Raw genomic sequence first — 20466 nt, 5'->3', positions numbered from 1 at the left:
CGCGAGGTCTGTGGTGCATGAGCTCGGGGCTCTCCTCCCTGCTGCACACCATCCTCCCCAGGGACCCTTTTTCCCCCGAGGCTCCAGAAGGAGCACTGGGACATTTTGCTTATGCCAGCATGAACCAGGTGGCAACAGCTGGATCACCTTAGCAACCCCCCCAAATTAGCTTATGGACTGGATATCATGTCCCAGCCAGCCTCAGGAACATTCATAACCCACGGTGGGACATGTCACGGTTTACATGATTCAAGCAGTGACTCAGACAAAGGCCGTGCATTCGTGACAGCTTTCATGGGGTCGTGGCATTTCGAGAGCAGAGCCATCTCTCAGATCACCATGCCTAATGATGATCCCTCTCTTCAAACTTCAACCAGTCTTTCCAGAAAGACATATCTGATATTAAACTGATTGTTACACTTGATCTTAGCCCAAAGGGCACATCCCCGGCTGCTGGGTACACAATACTTGTGCATAAACAAAACCTTTCTGCCGTTCAGTCCAGTCTCTTTTCCTAAGCCTTGTCTCATTCAATAATTTACCAGCTGTTCCAGAAAACTCTCTGGCTTCAGCAGTAAGGAACTTTAATTGATTTGTTGATGTCTAGAGCTATGTTAAAATATAGAGTCAAACACTAGAGAGGATTTGCTGCAGTGTGCACATAAACTTCAGAGACCAGACTGCAGCCCGCAGCCCCCCCCACCCCTCCATTAGGAACAGAAATTCCTGTGGCTTTGAGCACCAGCAGCACAGTTGGGGCTGACCTTCCCCTTGAACTGCGCCCAGCGAAACCGCCGCAGAAGCCCAGCAGGAAGGAGGGTGTGCTGCTTGGTGCCATCGTTAACTTCCAGTTGGGCTTTGCAGGAATCGGGCAGCCAGCAGCGCCTGCTCCTTCCCGGCCCCGTGGTAACGGCCGTGCGAGGGCTGGGGGTCGCGGCCAGGGAAGGTAAGGCAGGAGGGAGGGAGACGATTGCTTCTCTCCGCCTGCACCGTGTGTTGCTTCAGCTCTGGTGTAGCACACAGGGAGCAACCACCCTGCGGAGAGGGAGGCGGGCAGCGGACCCCTGGGACGCTGCAGCCCCTTCTTTTAAATCTTGGCATTGCAGTCCTGCCGCAGGAGGAGAGGGACAGGCAAGAGCCCGCGAGAAGGAAAGCTGCCTCTGCACATCACTGTCAGAGGGTGTTTATTTATTTATCACGTAACGGTAGTTACAGCTGGAAAAAGCAGGAGGGGGATTGCTGCCAGACAATGTAGCCAGGGAGATGTTTTGTTAGTGCCACCAGCTGTCCCCCCGGAATAGAGAGCACGGCTGAGCCATGACTCACACAGCCGGGGTCTTATTTCACTCTCGCTTCGATCCAAAAATGTTCCTCCAGCCCGAGAATGCAATAAAAACCTCCTTTTCCTGGCAAGGACTTTCGCAGCCGGGTCTCTCCCACTGCCCCTTTGTGATCAGGAAACCAGCCCTGTTCACCTCAGGCCAGTAGCTCCTGCTGCAGCCAGAGGAACAGCCAGAGGAACAGCAGATGACCTGCCTGGGACATATGCCGAGGGAATACAGCACTCTCTCTGTGAGATACTTATTTAAGATGGGGAAAATGTCACCAGATTGTTCAGAAACGTCTCTAAAGTCAGCGGAGAAACTCTTCTGGACTTGGATAGATGCAGGATCAGACCTTAATATCCAATACTTCAGCAAAGCTAGAAAGCTTCTCCTAGACCAGGTTGTCGTCTTTGCCTTGCCGGCGGTGGCCTTTGCTGGCAGCATCCCACGCAGACAGCTCTTCAACTCTCACTGCGGGTTGGTGTCCCTGAGGTCTGCTCCTCCCCACTACTCCACCTAGTTCTGCTCAGGCATTCTGGCCTTGATGCCCCAACACAGTGAAGCCAGACCTTTTAAAATAGAGGGAGACAGACTGCCAGATGTTGTGGGAAACATCTGGCACGGGGTGGAGAATGGGCTCAGGCAGGAAACGTTAGCTTGGGGTTGTGCCACTGGGATGGAGTGGGCTCAGCGGCCGATCCCAGGGCTGTGGCGCCGGGCTGTGCTGTGTCATTGGAGGTTTCCCCATGCACGACGTGCAGCTGCTGAAGAGAATTACCTCCGAGGGAAAAGCCTGGCCTCCCGGCTGCATCCAGCGTGGTGGGCACAGGCAGAGCCCGCGGGGCCGCGCCAGGAACAAGCGTGGCTTCGCCCTTGCCCCAGGCGAACGAACGGGCAGAGGCAAGGGGCCAGTTCTCATTCTCCCCGCGCAAGACTCGATGTGCGTGCGGATCTTCTGTGGCTGAACAGCGATCCCGCTGCGCAGGGCTCTCTGAGCAGAATGAAATTCATAGTTGACTAAATAAACCATTACATCAGTGGGGAGAGGGGGATGGTGGAGGGAAACCTCAATAAAAAGTGCTGGTTGGCAAGCGCAGTGATTTTAGTTAACCAAAGTGCCGTTGGGAGGTCCTTGTGTGAGGCTAACCGCATCCCCGGCACCACAGCACCGTGCCCCGGCTCCTTCTCCAAACTAGCCGACGGAAAAATATTTCCATCGCTGGCTGCAGTCATTAGGCCCATGCACACACGCGCTCTTGCACACACGTGCGCACTTCAGGGGAACTAGGGTCACTTAAAAACAACCCAACAAAATTGATCAAAGCTTTCATTCCTGTGGCTCTAATGCAAAATGTCAGATTGACAGCAACTCAGTGGTGTCCCTTTATATTTTTGGCACAGGCAGACACTGCAGGGGTTGGATCATGACTATTCAGTGCACTGCCCTAGATGGAGCGGCGAGGCAGCTGGGGAAGGGCTGGACGGGGGCAGAGTCTCCGTGCCACATTCCCGAGATTAGATTAGAGCTCAGCCCCGAGCCCTGCGGAGGGGCCCGGCCAGTGACAGCCAAAGGCTGCAGGAAAGATGGGAGCCTAGCCGTCGAGAGCTTCCAAAAATAAAGAAAAGCGGGTCTGAGGGACTGAAGAGGGGCTGGAATGCTTCTTTAAAGTGTAAGGGCAAGAAGGAAACAAGCTGTCACTCATTAAGAGAGGATTCCCATCCCCAAAAACACGGCCTGAAATGTCAAAGGTGAGAGTAATTGGACAGGGGAATTGGAATTTGAGCATAGTTACCGTGCAAGGGGAAAAACACTACACCTGCCCTCCAGGAAAGTATTTTAAGCTTAAAAATAAATAAAATTCTGCACCGTGAAAGTGAAAGATATATGTTCCACGGATAGGATGTCTTGGAACTTGTCAAATCCTTGATTGCACTGTTGTCACAATACTCTCCATGTCAGCTGTGTCAGTCACCAAATAAACAACTCCCCGTCACTAGCAAACAGTGTGGGAGCAACAGGGAGCTCTGTCCCCGGAGCGACCACGTTTCGGTGATGTTACTAATGAAAACCTACAAAGGATATTGTAGCACAGCAAGGCGGGCTGTCATTAACAAGGGGGCTTGAAAGAGTAGCCAGAATAAATTATCTATGGTAATATATTAGTTATTATCCATAATAATAAAATAGCTGCCCAATGGCATAAATTTATTTCACTTTGTGATGGTACAGACCCCTCTAAAGTTGAATGAGCTGACTACAGTATCACAAAGACCAAGTTTGGCCTCAAAGCTGGATTCACACCTATTTGATTTCTACGGAATACAGTTTATCCTCCTCTAACTAAGAGCAGGTTTTCCACTAAGTGCAGGCTGAATACTCAATCAAATATAGCTTAAGATTTCATATTTATCCAAATCTTGATAGCGGTGGGTTCTGAACTAAGTGCAGAGCCCAAGATACTGGAGATTTGATTTCCAATATGCTTTGGCTAAGACAGGAGTTCTGCACAGCTACATGTTTTCCATTTATTTTCACCCTCATGGCATAGCGGGATTAGTCTCTGAGAAAAATCTTACTCAGGTTTTCATTAGGCTTGGCTCACATGGGATTTACACACACTTTAAATGATTTAAATTTAGAGTGAGAAATTGGAAGAATTTCACATAATCCTGAAGGAAAAAAGGGACAACCCCCCAACCCAAACATAAACCCCTTTTTAGAGCTCACGTGAAAGCTACATTACCCCTGAGCATCCTTCTAAGTTACCACACCCTCTTCAAGCAACCCGCTTGATACAGTGCCGAGCAAACCAAACATCCCAAACTCGTCTCAATAAAACATTATAGGCCTTCTCATGCCTCTTTGTATGGAAGGCAGAACCCACACCCCCCCTAGTTCAAGCAAACCCCAGTCCTTACCAGAACGCCTCCAGTACCGTGTCCTCAGCACGCTGGTGACACCAGTCCCAGTTATTACTGCACAACCACACACCCCTCACTTCACATCGCACCTCTGTCCAATTCTTTGGCTCCAAGGCAATCACTCGTTCAACATCTGCATCCTCTACAGCAGCAAAGGTGAAAGAAACAAAGAAATACTGCAAGAACCACTAAGCCCAGCAGTTTTCAATTCTGACTCTTAACTAGCTATGTCACCACTCCCAGTATGCTGGGCACTTTTCAAACATTCAGGTGACAGAGAGAAAAAAAGCAGAACAACAGGCAGATGCTCAGCGCACACACTTGGAACTGCCCTGCTCCAGAAACACTGCCCCACTGTGAATTATAAGGCTGACTTTAAAATATTTGGGATAAGGTTCTGGCTTGCATTTACACCAGTAGGATCTGACACCAACTTCAACAAGCAATATTTCACCTTGTTCAGCTCCTGTTTTCAGTGTCCCTGCATGGACGAGCAGGGTGGAAGGAAAAGCACATCTCTGCTCCTCTGAGCACTCCTGCCGCGATGCTCTGGGCGGCCCATCAGGCCAAATCCATCAGCAATGGGATTTTTCAGCAAACCGAATGGGGATTGCCCCTTTCCCCTCTTGCCTGAGCCAAACCAGTGGTCCTTCAAGGTCAGCAGTATAATAAACTGGCAAAAGAAGGTAGATGGAAAAGCTGCCAGCCCTGCGCCTTGCCAGCTATCTGTCACACTAATGGATAAATAGATACTTATGCTTCCAGGATTTTCCACCCATTGCTTAACCCGCCCACAGTGAAGTCGTCACTTAATTTTAAATTAAAAGGGGAGCAAGAGGGATTGTTCAAAAGACCTAGAGAAAGCAAGGGAAGGAGGCGACATCTGAGAGCCCTGGGTCATCCTACCCCATCCAGCCTCTATCATTGCTGCTTTGTTCCATATTTAGCTCCTGACAACTGCGCCTAGTGCAGGAACTCCCAGCTCTGTTTTTCCCTCCTCCCTCTGCTGTCTCCTCTCCCTTAGAGCTCTCAGAAATCGCTCTTTTCCCCATAATTTAATACCCCTATACCCAAGAGGATGGCAGAAAAGCAGGAGGAGCCCAGCAACACCCAGAACGGTGAACCTGACAACGCAGAAGAGGGCGAGGAAAAAAAGAAGAAGAAGTTGAAGCGGGAAGACCTGCCACCATTTGAAATCGTCACAGGGTAAGAGGTTCAGATATAAATATGAGGGTACAAGAGTGTGAAGTGGGGACATTCAAAGGTCTCTGCCTCATTTCTTATGCTGGGTCATTAAAGACAGCATCTTCAGCCAGTGCATTTCTGAATACCCTTAAATGGTCTAAGTACAGCTTGCGTTACTGTGGGATTTTGCTAAAAGTTTTGCCGAGTTTTACAGAGGACAGATTCACGCCAGGCAGGCAAACAAATCTGTTTGTTTTATACGAGCAGGTCTGTTTTTATAGTGTTGACTGATTCCCTTCCAGCGCAAGTAGTCCCACTGACTGCAACGAGATCACGTGCCTGATGATATCGGGATGGAAGGAATCAGCCCTTACGAGCACTGAATATTGATTTCTTGGTGTGATCAATGGCTCTTGTCTGAAAGTTTCTCTATCTGTGGATTAGGAAAAATACCCCTGCTATGGCTGCTTTGCTTTATGGACCTAAGGCATAGATTTTTCAAGCCTACATTTTCAAGGGTTCCACAGCTGGAACCGGACTTTCAAAAAGCCTAACTCGCAGAAAGGCACCAAAACAACAGGCAGTTTTCAAGACAGCAAAGCAGCGAGCAGCTCCTTTTGCTCCAGTGAGCCTGGCCTTTGAAAAAGGCAGATAAAACAGAGATCTACTAGGAAGCCGAACTCTGTCAGACATAATTGACAGCTGCAACTAGAAAAAACCTCTATAATCTGTTATCTCTAAGCATTCCAAAGTGCTCATTGTAGTAGTAGTAAGATGCCTTATGTCATTCTTCCCTCTAGTCTCCCTTAGCAGTCACCAAGGCAGTGCTCCCAGCACATAAACCAAATTCAAGATTTTTTCCAGCTGCTTGAACGTAAAGCTCAGGCCAGACTCTTAAAATCCCACTTGGAATCCTTCTGCCTGTGACGTGCTCACTGGTAAGAAAGATTCTGCAAATATAATTTGGCTGGCATTTCTGAAAACACTGCATGAGGCAGGACAGCGCCTATGTCCGATCTCACACAATTGGGTTACATTCCTGCACAAGGGTGAAAAACCATTTTCTTAAAATATGCCTGCTCTGAAAATCACTTATTGGGGTGGGGCTGTTCACAGCCTTTGGTGTCTGCATACACAATCACGGAAATAATACACCTCTGCTAGAGCAGTGATTTTAAAGAAAAGCACATCACCCTGTTAGGAACAGAGCTAAGACACCAAAAATTTTTATATAAGTCACTGGACCAATGACACATATGGTGACAACTTCTAGACACTTAAGACATGTACTAAAATGAATCTCAATGAGGAAATTAGATTTTTTTTCAGCCTTAGCGCACTCAACTTGCCATTAGAAATGCTAAGGAATTGGGCGGTATCTTCAAACCTAACCCAAACAACCTGGATAGGAATTGGTGGTCTAATTACAGACAAAAAATACTTACTTAGTGTCATCCTGCAATGAAATTATTTGTTGAAATGACACTACTTTCTGCTCTGGAAAGGTGGCAGCAGGAACGTGAGGGATGACATGTGCTTGCAGAAAGGGGCAACAATAGGAAATCTTACCCGACCGAGGCTTAGGAGCGAGCGGTGCTTCTGGAACCGCACTGGCACAGAGGTAGTAGAGTGAGAGCAGCAAGTGATGCAAGGAAGCCTTGAGTAACACATTTCCAGGGACAATGTGAAGTCTGCACTATACGTTAAGCTGGTACCAGCTGATTTTCACATTCACCAAGCAGGACAGGAGTTTAAGTTTCTGAAATGAAAGCGCTCAGCCATTTGGTGAGGGACCATGGAGCTGTCAGTATGTAAGTATTTACAGTGTCCTCGTCACACTATTTGGAAAGTGCTTGTAAATACCTGGTGAATTGCTGTAGGAATCATGACCAAGTCTCTTCCGAGTATTAGTTTATTACTAATATGCTGGCTATTAAAGGTGAGAATGAGGAAGTAAAGCAGAAATCCTAAAGTATCCTGAAAGAGGTACAGAAAAATCCAGCAATTTTTACTTTCGTTTGAAGAAATACCCTGTGAGTACAGACTGTGCCTCGACCTGCTATGGTCACTGTTTGGATTTTTCCACTTATTTACAAGTTTTCAGACAGCAAAGCCAGTTATGCGAATTATCAGAAAAAACGTAACTGCAACTGTGGAAGCACTTGAATTCAATTACACTGCATTTCAGTTTTAGCCCTTGGGTTAAGGGCATCTTATGACACAGCCAAGTTTTCAAGCTGTTGCTCATAGCTCTAAGGAGCCTGGCTTACATGAAAAAACACTGGGAACCTAATCACTCTGCTTAAGAATATGAACCCCTTTTTTGTCAACATTTGGCTCAACACAGTCCTGGGTAAATATAAGTCCCATCTGTGTACATTTCATGACATTTAAGTAGACACGTTTATTTATACTTTCCCCAGGGTGTAAATGAGGCTTCTCCTAGCAGTGATAAATCCTTAGTTCCTGTTACAGTTCATCATTACAGACTTTTGATAATCAATGAGCCAGCATGCACGTGTTTATTTGTGAACAGTTGTCAGAGAGCAAAAGGACATTGTTTTATCAGCTCAAATAACCTAAGACCATGGTATAAATAGTCATTGAAAAAATATTTAAACTAAAGAGTATGTCCTACTAGTTTACAGCATCTTTTAGATAATCCCACATTTTTATTCTGTCATTAGAAGTTCTAATTCTCTTCTCCAGCACTGGGGTCATGCTGGGCAGCTGCTGTATTCCTCCAGCCTACCTTAGCTCAGCAAACTTCAGAGCACGTTATCTCTTCAGTCCAGTACCATTCTTACAGATTGAGGTTTCTGCCTCAATGGGTAGAATAGGGATAATGTTAATATTTGTACAGCACCCATCATTCAAATCTGGGAAAATAGGCTTGGCAAGAATTAGTCATTTCGTCAGGAACGGTCAGGAAGCTATTCAAAGCTAGACCTGAGTTTCCAAAGAAGTTGGCTTAGTTGCTTTGTAGTAGTTGACACAGCTATTTCAGGGCTGTATTTTGATGCTCGGTTGTCTGGAAAGAGTTCTAATCTACTGTAATAAACAATACAATTGCAATACTTCACTTTGCGATAAGTTATGAGAGTCATCTGCCAAGCACACTGTAACTCAAAGGTGAGATTATGCAGCATACGGCATTTCACACATTTCAGTATGTGTGCAGCCTTACGGCGCGGCTGGTTTGTGCCTGCCCATTCCTTCACTGCTGAATCACTCGCTACGGGGCTTTCCAGTTACTCACAGGACCTGAGACACCTTGCCCAAATCCCCGCTGCTGGGAAGACAACATAGCAAGGACTCAGCTAAGCCCTGTCAGGACAGAAGTTTACAATTCACACTTGCGCCGAAACGTCCTCCCTGCTCTGGTTTACATGGGATTAAGCAGATTCTTGCTAACTAGCACACACAGCTCACTGGTTGCCTATGTACCCATGATCAGCAAGTTTTCCAAGCTCTCAGCCAGCTACTTACAGACTTGGAAAACACCCTTAGCTTTGTTTATATCCTTTATCAGAAACTTATTAAGCTGATGCATACTCCACGTTGCTAGGAAGACAGATTTAGGTGAACATCCCGGATAATATTAGACAGACGCCGAGATGATTAGCAATAAAATCCGTCTAGAAGGCCTGACTAAATACGCCTCTGAGTCAACACATCCTGCAACAGATCACTGCTGTTTAAAAATCAAAACATACAGACTCCATCTCACCACTGATGTAATCGCTTTGCAGTCAAGAGAGTTAAATCAGGAATGAACGTCCACGTGACTCTGATGCACTACATTTAAATACACACTTATTTTAAAACAACTTATTGTAGCTTTACAAACTTCGCTCTGAAAGAAGGCAATGGGTGGCTTCTGTCAAACCCAGCATGGCTGGTCTTCAAAGAAATAATTAAAGATTCATTAAATCATTAACCAAAGCATCATTCATTATCTAGGATATAAAGCAGGTAAAGTGCTATTCTCAGAAGGATGTGAATTTTTTTTGTGTCTCAAAGAACAAGAGAAAGGAGTTCAGGGAACAAGAGGCACTATGCTAAATTAGAGTCTGATAATGCTCTTTAATAAAGTCAGTGGAAGTGTTGCAATTAATCTTAAAGAAAAAGAGACTCACTCTACCAGGTAACTAATTCATCTAGCGTCAGGGAACAGAGGTCAAAATGCTACGAAAAGGAAGTTAAAGTAGTCTTTCCGGGTATATTACAACTTGTGCAAGCCACTGCAAGTTTCCCCTGTCTAGGCTTGTGCAAACTCTCAATGCAAACCAGAGAACCACTGACCAAATCATACCACAACAGCATGATTTATTTGCTCATTAATCAAAATAAAAGTCTGTATCCACACTACTGCTTCCCATCCCTTGTTAATACACTGCCAGCTAAACCAGCAATAGCATGGAAGGCTCCCAAACAGGCTTTTCTATTGTTTAAGTCCTGTCTCGTGCAGATCTCACCTAAGCAGAACTGAACAACGTTAAGGGTTTAATTGTATTGTTTAAGGAGCAGCTGAAAACCTGCTTCTCATAAAATCTCTAAAGCCAGACTTGTACTCTAAGCTTCCACTGTCACGCATCAATGATATGTGAGAACTACAGTGGTCCTTGACTGACAGCAACAGTAGATATTCCCAGTGTAGATGCAATTCTGTGAACAAAATTGTTCCGATTTGTGCATCTTGTTGGATTTGGAAGATTTCTGATCTTCTTCTCTCTGTGCAAAGTACAACTGTGCCAACCTAACTGCATCGACTCTCACACCATTTGGCTGGTATAGTACACTGATATTCCAAGTGAAGTTGTTCATCTGTAAAATCATGCTGTTGGGAACTCTGGAACAGAAGTGGGAATAGTAACTCCAGGCCTTTTACTGCAAATCTGTGCAGCAGACCCAAAAGGACCCTAGATACTACTGTAGTATCATAAAAGATTAAATAGAGAGGGTGTTCTTTTATGTTTTAACTTTTTCACATGCCAAAAATGCCACAGGACTTTGGCAGCAAGAAAATTCCTGGCTGTGTTAAGACAAGCATGGAATATATACACACTGAAGAGAAATTTCTGGTATTTTGTAAGTGGAATTAAACATTTATGGAAAATTGTATTTAAACTTTTAAAATAACACAGCCAAAGAAGCTTGATGATAGCTATCATTTACTCTGAGTTATGTATTTAGACAGCACGCTATTTCCAAGTCTTTTCTAAACAAAAAGCCATTTGCTTACAGTACGTAATGTAATATTTGCAGCCAGGTATTACATGCAGAACTTCTAAGTGCTGTTCCCTGGTCTTTCTGCTCAGACATTCCCGTTTCAATCCCTCTGATTTGCACAGAATATCATCCTATTTCGGGCTTTTCATGCAGTTCTAGCAAAGCCTTATCCATTGCACTCTATAGGAAGACATCCACTCATTTTAAAAGGCATCAGATCCAGCTCTTCATGACCAGTCCTTATTCCTGACCTGCGACCATCCCACATTTTCAGTGTGCTCCTATTGGCATTTCCCCCTAACCAATTAAGAGTACGTCCACTTCTTGCTCCCACATTGCTGAGCGAGCATAACACACCAATTTTGATTCTCTTCACTCTTTTCCATGCCATTCACTTCCACTATCTCTGGAGACATCTTGTGAGACGTTGCATCACAAATTTTCTTTCCTCTCAGCAGAACGACACTTTGCCACTTACTCCTGCAGCCTCGTTGCTCTCCCCAATTAAAATTTTCAAGAGTCTGAGAATCTCTCCTGACCTTTGCTCAGTGTACCCCCTGGAGAGGCCTGACATTATAATCTGACTATAGATGAGACAGGGATGAATAAGACACTTACTGTTTTACAAAGATTCATTATTGCCTCACTGGGAATATCAAGGTTATAGGTCCACCTAAAGCTCAAATGAGAGGAGTACAACATGCCAGAAGATTACTTGTGCATTATAAATGAAATGTTGTGTTACTACTTTTCATTATTTCACTTTGGCTTTGGCTACTCTGTGCAGTCTTCACTCCCATCCTTTATAGCACCTCTTCAGTCAGCAACACATAAAAGCTATACACAGTATTTTAAGGGACTAATTTTAACTTCCCTAAATAACAGCAGACTACCTGTGAAAGACAACTGCAAACACGTTACTCACTGCGATGACTCACTTTGGATTATGCTCATTTAGGAACCCAGAATGGAAGAGGTGCACAACATTAAAAAAAGTAGTATCTATGAGACAGCTATCAAACTTTAGTTGGAAACACACTCTTTCACAGTGAAGTTAGATTTGATCTCAGATATTTTATTAAACCAAAGTCACAACATAATCCTATCGAATATTAGGATTTGGCTGACACAGAGTAAAACTAGAACATGTAAAAACTGCAACTAGGTGGTCAGGCTTCCCTCTAGTCAGAGGAAATCCAGACTGCAAAAGCAGCAGGGGTAAAACATTAATTAGCAATGCCAGAGTTATCATCTTAATTTAGGACAACAGATACTGCAGATTAACATTCCAACACCACACTGAAAGAACTGTATTAATGGCCTAGAAAACAGTAGAACAGTTCAGTCTACAGGTGCATTAAGACTGGGAAAATGCCAATTGCTGTCCCTCCTTACTAACAGTAAATATCAGAGTCTCAAGAAATATATTTCAGAAGCAAGTTCCTCTTCAAATACCTCAGTGCCAGTGCCAGAAATTCCCAGTACAAGTTTATTAAAATTAAGTGAAAAAGACTTAAGTGAGAATGGGCCTGGAAACCTTACTACGCAGTAAAACTAGCTGAATATTTTATTATTTTTCATCCTCCTATTAAACAGCATCTCCTGTTTAACAGCCATCATAGATGCAGCGACTTGCCCAAGATCACACAGGAACTAAGCCAATGCTATAGCCCTTTATTATCTGCCTCTGAGATGCTTCTCTCCTCTCCATTCTCTATAGGGAACGCCTCCCAGCCATATTTTTCAAATTCCAGTTCAGAAACGTGGAATACAGCTCAGGCAGGAACAAAACCTTCCTGTGTTATGTGTTGGAGACCCAAGGCAAAGAGTCAGTGACTTCTCGGGGTTACCTGGAAGACGAGCATGCAGCAGCCCATGCAGAAATGGCTTTCTTCAACACAATTTTACCCAAGTGCGAGTCAAGCCTTCGCTACAACATCACCTGGTACGTCTCCTCCAGTCCCTGCGTGACCTGTGCCGACCGGATAACCGAGACCCTAAAGAAGAACAAGAATCTGCGTCTGACAATCATGGTAGGACGCCTCTTCATGTGGGAAGAGCCAGAAATGCAAGCTGCCCTGAAAAAAATGAAATCAGCTGGCTGCAAGCTGAGGATTATGAAGCCTCAAGACTTTGAGTATGTCTGGCAGAACTTTGTGGAGCAGGAAGAAGGCGAGGAAGCAAAGGCTTTCGTGCCATGGGAGGACATTCAAGAGAACTTCCAGTATTACGAGGAAAAATTGGCTGAGATTTTGCACTGAAGCTCACGTAAGCGAGGATTTCCACTTGCTCACCTAGCTCCTATTAGTATTACACTTTTTCCTTCAGGCTGTTAAAAGCATAACCCAGAGGCAATTTCAGTTACTGTTACTCTCACATGTACCTGGCTGGCTTTGCCTGTATCTGAACACTGAAAATAATCCTAGGCAGCACCTCACCCCTTTGAGGGTAGTAACAGCGGGCTCTGCCACAGCAGGCATGTAAGGGATTTTTTTGGTTGTTTGTGGGGTTTTTTTTCCCCTCCTCTTCAAATACCTCCAGGAATAAAGACTGAAAAGGTACAAGGGTCACTAGGTACAAGAATACCTCTTTGTCCCCACATTCCCACATGTGGAACCAGTGGGAGGAATGTAGAGAAAAGGGGATTTCCCCCACCTCCCAAAGCCTAGCCCTCTAGGAAAAAAACAAAAACAACCCAAAAACCCAACAAAAAAACCCCCAGACAAAACCAACCACTAAAGGAAATCAGTTATCATTGCAGAATTCCCCTCCCCCCTTTTTTTTTTAAGGGGTACTAAAGAGTCACCTATTTAAGCTATAAAACATGAAAGCATTTAAAGCTGCTGATATGTCTCCCTTTTTCCTTCCCCAGGACCAATTCAGGAAAGATCTATGAAGAGAGATGTGACAGACTTGGACATCTGGGATGCTCCCACTTTCCAAAGCTTTGATTCCAGCAGGACAGAGAACCAACTTCTGCCAGACTAGGCCCTGATGGACTACAAATACATATACAACACAGATCTTTGGTCTTTGGGATTTTTTTTTTGTTTGTTTATTTTGTTCCTTCCTCCCCACCCCAAACAAACCCACGCTGCCTCTGCTGATGGGGGGGGGGGGGGGAATAAAAAGGCAAAATAGTGTGTGGTTAAAGCTTTGAAAGAGATGGATTGCAGTGGCCCTACAGGAAAGACCATAGGCCTCACATACTGGGACTACTTTAAAAGAAAAGTTCTTAGAACAAAGCTGCCAATTAGATAAACGCATTTAGAAAGTACATACTTCAAAAGTACTAAAAAGAAAGGGATTTAAGATGAAAAATAGGTTTCCTTCCTCTGTCCTCCTCAATAATCAGAGCTGTGATTTACATTAGGGTTAACTGGTCTATTCTGAATTATGATAGAGCCCTAAGTACTTGATTTCAAATACATCAAATTCCTTCTCCCCTTGTTCAATGATGTTTGTGATATAAAACTGGGAAAAGCAAAGTGAAATAAAATTGGAAGCCACTGCAAAAGCTATAGCACTGTTTATTCCTTCTCCTCTCTTTGCAAGAGGTCCTAAATTCAATCTGACAAGTGAGACATCCTGGGACAGCCACGTATGAAATATCTCATCACTGAAATGCAGCATGATGAGAAGGGAAAATTACTGTATGCCAAAAAAATTTCAAGAGTACATACAAATGGGGGAGATAAAGAATATGGGCCTCTCACTTTCCATATAAAACAAGGCACAGACCAAACAAGGGGCACTGGGACGTTCATCAGCTAAGAGTCAGAGCGGGTTCGTTGTTCTCATCAGTTCACATTGGTTTCTCCTGTCACTGCCACTAGACACACACAAAACTCCTGACTGCACCCCTCTCCTACCCCAGTAAACAGCACTAAATTCTGGCACCAATTTTCAAGATAGAAAAAACAAGTGGCAATGAGAACACCTTTGTGGAGCCATGGTGGATTTGATCTCTTTGCCACTACATCTAAAAAAGAAACATAAATAAGCATAATGACTAAATCAATAAGCAGTCTTGATGCTCACTCTTAATCAATTCAATACTCCAAGTTCCAATTCGTCTTAGAGAGTTTATTTACTTTTCCAGTTGTGTATTTAGCTACAGCAATTATCCACCAAGTTTACAAAGGATGGTCAACAAAGGGGGAGAGTGATATTATGAAGTTCTTAAAGACATAAACAGGATTTGCAGATCTGCGTCAGCAAAGAAACCACACAATACAGATTAACCCACAGAACAGAAAACGCTCTACCCATTCACTACATCATGAAAAAAAATTAGGAACCCTATTGTTGTGCTACAAACTTCTCAACTGTTATGTCCCATCTTTTAGGTTTATTCAACATATCTGTTTTTTTCTTCTGGGTATTTTTTCTGGGTATTCAGTATGAGAGAAGTTAAAAAGATCTGTTATTATAGGAGGGTAGGAAAAAACACACATAAAGGAAATGTGGAATATAAGGTTGTTCTTCAGTACTGGAACCAAACTTTGAAAAATCAAGTGTTTACCAATGATCTGATAAACTGTGTGACTGATTTGCTTTTGGTGACATCAAACACCAACCTACATGTAACAGCTAAACTACAAATGCAGTAAAACAAAGAAATATGAAAAACAAACCTTAAACTCCACACTATGACTTCTAACAGCACAGTCATTCACGTGTGAACATTCTCAGAAAACTGAGTTCTGCAGACTATACTAACGATATGGTATAAAATGCACCCACCAGGTGTCTTTACACATCTCCTGCATTCCCCTTCAAAACCCAGCTTTCCTCCAAAATACAGCCATACCGCATACAGACATAGCATGCCTTTCAAAAGGCCTGTGCTCTGATCTGACAGCAGAGCACTGAGAGCTATTTAACATTGACAGCATGATTCTTACTGCATACAATCTCCTAACAAAAAGTATCTGTAGCCAGAAGGTAGAAATTAAGTTTTTAATCCTGTAACAAAGTAAACTGTATGCTAGAGACGAACATCACAAAGCTTTAAAAAAAAAAAAGTGACAGGGCTCCACACCTCATCGCTATCAACCGTAACTACAAACCAACAAATACCTAAGCAGCAGACAGCTCCAATTTCACTCTGCACAGGAACTGTCACCTTTAAGGAGAAGCTCGAGCACAGGCAGATGCTCCGTGGAGGACCAGTGACATCTGGTGGCTTACTGGGACAGTAAGCCCTGTGGGCCCCAGGGTTCCCACACCACCTCTGCCTTCCTCACAGGCTCCTTCAACACTACATCCCAAATTAGCTGCTCTGGAGCTTTTCTTGTTGTTAAAAGCCACTGCCACTGACAACAAAAGAACGAGCTACGCTCAGAGGAACAGTGTGCTAGCATGCAGTTTCCTCCCTCACCAGTTAACAGGTTTCCACTTCTGAAAGCAAGGGCAACGGGGCTCTCAAACTCTTTTGCTCACAGAGTGTAAACTGTGATCTTTATATCTGTGTCTTCAAACACTTCCCCAAGTATCGCTGAAACTTTATTCCAATCCAGGCGGTCAAGTCCACATCCAATCCTGGAAAATAAGACATCAAAACCGCTGTAATGGCCTCTCTTGGAGTATGCTGCGAACAACTAGCCCTTCAAGCAGCTACAATTTTATCCGGCACTAATACAGCTCACCATAAATCAACCAAGCCTACACGTTTTGCTATCATTTAAACACACTGGGAAATGCAAATTTCGTATGCACAATTTGAACAGAAGTGGATACCTGAACTCTTATTTCACAGCAAGGGATCATCTCCCAAACATCCGCCTACTCAAGAAACACCAAAGTATTTACACCACAGTAACTAATTTTCTTACCTAGGCATGGAAATGTCAGTAACCCCATTGTTCAGACAGTGAGCTTTCATGGCTTCTAAACTCTTTCGCATATTCTCATATGTTGGTTTGTGAGAAACTTTCTTCTTTGTAATCTAAGTATAAATGTAAAAGGTCAGTTGTGACTTTGGCACGATCACTGCCAACTACTTTGTTTTAAAAAAGTATTCCACTACAACTCTGAAACTCCACACCCAGACTTTTTACTGTAAAGAGAAAAAGACTTGGAAGAACTACTATGTTTCACAGCTTAAAAGAGTTTGATTTAGCAGCTAGTTCTGTCCATTTCAAGTTAAAATATTCATACACAAGACTACTTGGCTTCTCCTCAACTAGCAGTATTTGAGTAATACATCTCACACCTCGAAGCACCTGAGTAATGTCCCACTCTTACCAGGTAATAAATGTATCGGTCCTCTCTCTGGAGGACTGCCACCTCCCCAGTCTTCTTTTCTAAAGTAAAGAAATTAAGAAGGGATTTTTAAAGCAGTTACATTCCACTACATAATTCCCTCTGCACCCCAAGTAGCTTGGAATACCCTTACTGCTGGTAATCAAGGTTTTCCCTTCAGCTCCTGCACGTCCACCCCACGTGTATCACTCACGTTGATCTAACAGCTCTTGTACGCCTCCGAACTTTTTCTTAAAAAGAACAGCTATGCCTGCACCCATGCGACAGTCCTCGCTGATGCAATTGGCCAATGAGTCCGTCTTGGGGCATGAGAAGAGGTCCCCTTTAACACACTTGATCTGGAAAACAGCAGAAACAGAAGGGTAAATAAAAATAAGCTAATAGCACAGACTCTGATAACCGAAAACACAGATAACAGGGAATATGGCAAGCCTGTACAATAAAGAGCGTAAGGCTTTAAGATGCAGTTCACAAGTAAACGTGTTGGCATGAATTACAAACCCAATATAGAGATAACCATCTTTTCTTCAAGATCTGTTATGAGTATCACATGCCAGTTCAGCAGTTAATTTTACAAAATCAATGCTCAAAAAGGAAAACTCTGTAATAGAGAGTACAAGTGGATTAGTGCACATCTTCAGCGTACTCTCAGTGTGTCAGTGCTGGATTTTCCAGACATTTGGTCAAGCAGGTAAGCTCTGTGCTGTTCTACAGCATCTGCATCACTGATGTAAGCACAAAAGCACAAGAAATTTAGCTATATCAGCCACTTTCCTCCAAAAAGCTACGTGGTACAGCCAGCTGCCACGTTATTAGGAGGACAGGAATGTCCCTTTACAGAGACACGTATCACAGCGGTAACCCAGATAACCCATTTTTTACGCACTCTTTCCTCCTGATCCTTGGAAAAGTGGGTGGCCATGGTAACGTGGGCTATGGTGAAGAGTCTTGTGGCTGGAAAGATGACAGAGAAACAGAGTTATTAGGAAGCCTAAACTAGGCAATAAACAGGTGCGCTAGATGGTGTAAAGCTGAGCCTACTTTCTCTATGGGCAGCTGGAACAACCTAGACATCCCCTAAAAACTAAAAAGGAGACGGCCAGTTCCCCAAGGAGCGTGGTGTGGCACAAGCCTGCCCACTGCCGCCCCACAGCTCCAGCCCATGAGGTACGAGGTCACCCCAGCCCAAGGTCACCACACAACTGGCACCCACAGGCCTTCCATCCTCCTCCAAATCACCCCCGCCCCTTCAGGAACCCCTTCAGCAGACCACACCCGCGGACGCGGTGTGAAGAACGATCCGCCGTGCCGGGGTTTGAGCCACGAAGCCCTTCCCCAGCGCTGCCCACATCGGCCAGGCCAAGCCCTCCTCCGCCCCACCGCAGCCTTCTGGCCACACAAAGATGGCCGCCCGCCTCTCTAGGCAGCCTGGAGGAACGCCCTCTCTATGATACTCGCCCAGAACATTCCGAGGGCCCACTTACCGTCGCCCCAGCGCATGCGTAAGACGCTCAGAGGCGGAGCCTAGCGTAACACGAGTAAGGGGGCGGAGCCGCAGCCGGCGTTTGCGTATTGCTGGCCGCGGCGGCTCTAAGAGGCGCGCGCACTGCCTAGAGCGCAGGTGCAGTAGCCGCGGACGGGCAGGGCGCGGGTGGGCGGTGCTTGGCGCTAAGGGCCGCGACGAGGGAGGCGGGGCTATCCGGGGCGGGCGCCGCAGTGCGCCTGCGCCGCCCGTGCCCGCCCCCTCTCTTGTCTTTGTTCGGGGTTGGGCGCCATTTTGCGCGGCGGCTGAGTGGAGGCGCTGATTGGGTTTCGGGGGCCGGTAGCGGAGCCAATCAGCGCGGGACCCGAACCGGGGGAGCGAGGCACGGTGAGTGCGAGCAGCCAATATGGAGCCCCCGAGCGCCGGCCCCAGCGCCGGGATTGGCGGGGCCGAGTGACCAGTCAGGAGGCCGCTCGCAGGGCCGGGGCCGGCCGGCCGGGCACTGGGGGAGGCGAGGGGACGGGGCCCGGCTCCTCCGGGGGGGCACACCGGGAGCGGAGGGGCTGAGGGCGCCGGGCCCCGGAAGGAGAGGGCCCGGGACGGGGGCGGGTGGAGCGTACCGGGAGGCGCGGCCGCGGGGCCGAGGGCGGCAGCGACGGAGGAGAAGGCGCGGTCGCGGCCTGGGCCACTGAGAGGAGGCGCGCGGCGGGCCCGGCCTCCCTTGGCAGCGACAGGCCTTGCCCGTGCGGGGCCGCTGGGACGGGAGCCGGCGGGGCCCCGCCCTCCACCGGCCGGGCGGGGGGAGCGGAGTGGGCGAGCCTCCCCGCCGGCCCTGCTGACAGATGGGCCGCGGGCAGCCTGGGCAGCCCCTCCTCCTCCCCCCCCCCCCCCTCCTCCTCCCCGCCTTGCCCGGGGGAGGTGGGGAGAAACCGCCGAGTGTGCGCCGAGGGCAGGTCGCTGCCCCCCCTCCTCCTCCCCGGCGCTGTCGGCGTGCCGGTGCAGCCCGTGTCGCGGGGGTGCGCGCTCCCCCTCCCGCCGCCCCTAAACGCACCTGGACGCCACATGTCGCCAGCCACGTGCTGCTCGGCGAGGAGAAACCGCCCGTTCTGCGGGAGCGAGGGGCCCCGGTGCCTCCCCGCTTTCTCCTCCGGGAGCAGCAGGGCGTTGCGGGGAGCGCTGCCCGCCGAGGAGATCCCCGGCTCTGAGGCTTTCTGCGATAAAATCACAGCGTCCCTGGGCGAACTCCCTGACTTGCGTGTTTGATGAGGAGATCGGAACCAGAATCCCGGTACCACGTGTTTTATTCTGCCGAACAGTGGGAGATAGGACTATGGCCTGTCTGTGCTGTTGTTGAGTTGAATCCTCCCTTTGGCTTTGCGTGGGTGCCTGTCCTCCGCCGGTGTCCTCAGAGGACAACGGTCGTATGGGTGGACTGACGGGCGCTGCCCTAGAAACTTCTGCCAATTTAGTAGTGTGGCTTCAGGGTGCAAGGCATTTTCAAATGGTGCTTTCAAGCTAGCTCAAGTCCTAGCGCAGTTTATCACGCTAATTTGTTCTTAGCATAGCTTATTTGCCAAGAGAACTGTTGTTGATGTAGCTTCTATAGCCTCATATGTGTATGTGCACGTATATGAATATACGCTGATGGAACACTAAGTGATTTTCAGTGCAGACAAGGGCCTAGTGAAGGAGGAGCTGATTGGGGGGCTCAGCTGTGGGGGGAACATCCCACTGATGTAGATCACCAATCTTTAAAATTTAACTTTGATACGGTAATGCTGGTGCTCTGCATTTTAATGAAGGGAATGAAATAATCCCTTGGAGGACCACGATCAAGCGCGTGTAAAATCTTCTGTTTTGAACTTCAACTAGCCACAGCTGGTGCAGAGTTAGGATTACACCACTGCTAATGTTTTAAGTAAACAAGATAGTGAAGAAGCACTCTGAAGTAGAGGTATGCCTGTGCTCTGTTACTGGTATTAAGGAAGTCAGAGAACTTTAGGTAAATACGGTTTATTGGCATCCTGTGCTTCCTATTGAAATACATCCCTA

At 46.4% G+C, this 20466-nt stretch overlaps 3 protein-coding genes across 22 annotated transcripts in view; 2 read left to right on the top strand and 1 right to left on the bottom strand.

The window, feature by feature from the left end:
- Window positions 1-929: 929 nt before the first annotated feature.
- OARD1 (O-acyl-ADP-ribose deacylase 1) lies at window positions 930-19585 on the bottom strand. 7 transcript variants are annotated; one of them, XM_075776089.1, is made up of 6 exons: window positions 18207-18369; window positions 17818-17885; window positions 17125-17269; window positions 16914-16972; window positions 16502-16614; window positions 930-1894 (listed from the first exon to the last, which is right to left on the bottom strand). In XM_075776089.1, exons 1-6 carry the CDS (start codon window positions 18280-18282, stop codon window positions 1852-1854), a joined length of 504 nt encoding a protein of 167 aa, XP_075632204.1. In that variant the 5' UTR covers window positions 18283-18369; the 3' UTR covers window positions 930-1851. The 7 variants fall into 7 exon arrangements, with proteins under 7 accessions (XP_075632204.1, XP_075632206.1, XP_075632207.1 ...); XM_075776091.1 differs by lacking the exons at window positions 930-1894; window positions 18207-18369 and adding exons at window positions 14730-16208; window positions 19466-19585; XM_075776092.1 differs by lacking the exons at window positions 930-1894; window positions 18207-18369 and adding exons at window positions 14730-16208; window positions 19035-19284.
- Window positions 5095-13779, top strand: APOBEC2 (apolipoprotein B mRNA editing enzyme catalytic subunit 2). The gene is made up of 3 exons (XM_010312714.2): window positions 5095-5453; window positions 12385-12932; window positions 13537-13779. The coding sequence occupies exons 1-2, from the start codon at window positions 5326-5328 to the stop codon at window positions 12923-12925; spliced, it is 669 nt and encodes a 222-aa protein (XP_010311016.1). The 5' UTR covers window positions 5095-5325; the 3' UTR covers window positions 12926-12932; window positions 13537-13779.
- NFYA (nuclear transcription factor Y subunit alpha) overlaps window positions 18659-20466 on the top strand; it is a 16111-nt gene continuing 14303 nt past the window's right edge. For 11 of the 14 annotated variants that reach the window (XM_075776086.1, XM_075776082.1, XM_075776080.1 and 8 more), the window contains exon 1: window positions 18659-18801. The gene's annotated coding sequence lies outside the window, so the exon portion shown is untranslated. Of the gene's footprint in view, window positions 18802-19561; window positions 19703-20466 lie in introns of those variants that run through there. The other 3 variants (XM_075776081.1, XM_075776077.1, XM_075776073.1) reach the window with 1 other exon arrangement.

This window comes from Balearica regulorum, chromosome 25, assembly GCF_011004875.1.
Source record: "Balearica regulorum gibbericeps isolate bBalReg1 chromosome 25, bBalReg1.pri, whole genome shotgun sequence".
NCBI lineage: Eukaryota > Metazoa > Chordata > Aves > Gruiformes > Gruidae > Balearica > Balearica regulorum.
The sequence above is the reverse complement of the archived record's forward strand: the minus strand, read 5'-3'. Positions and strand labels throughout refer to the sequence as shown.

Bases quoted from the DNA above. Each gene is read 5' to 3' on its own strand.
- APOBEC2 (XM_010312714.2), top strand. From the start codon at position 5,326: ATGGCAGAAAAGCAGGAGGAGCCCAGCAACACCCAGAACGGTGAACCT. The intron at 5,454-12,384 runs GTAAGAGGTTCA...CATTCTCTATAG, and splicing joins CCATTTGAAATCGTCACAGG to GGAACGCCTCCCAGCCATAT.
- OARD1 (XM_075776087.1), bottom strand. From the start codon at position 18,282: ATGTGGGCAGCGCTGGGGAAGGGCTTCGTGGCTCAAACCCCGGCACGG. The intron at 17,886-18,206 runs GTGTGGTCTGCT...TCATCTTTCCAG, and splicing joins TCTTCACACCGCGTCCGCGG to CCACAAGACTCTTCACCATA. The intron at 16,615-16,913 runs GTAAGAGTGGGA...ATTTATACTTAG, and splicing joins ACCGATACATTTATTACCTG to ATTACAAAGAAGAAAGTTTC.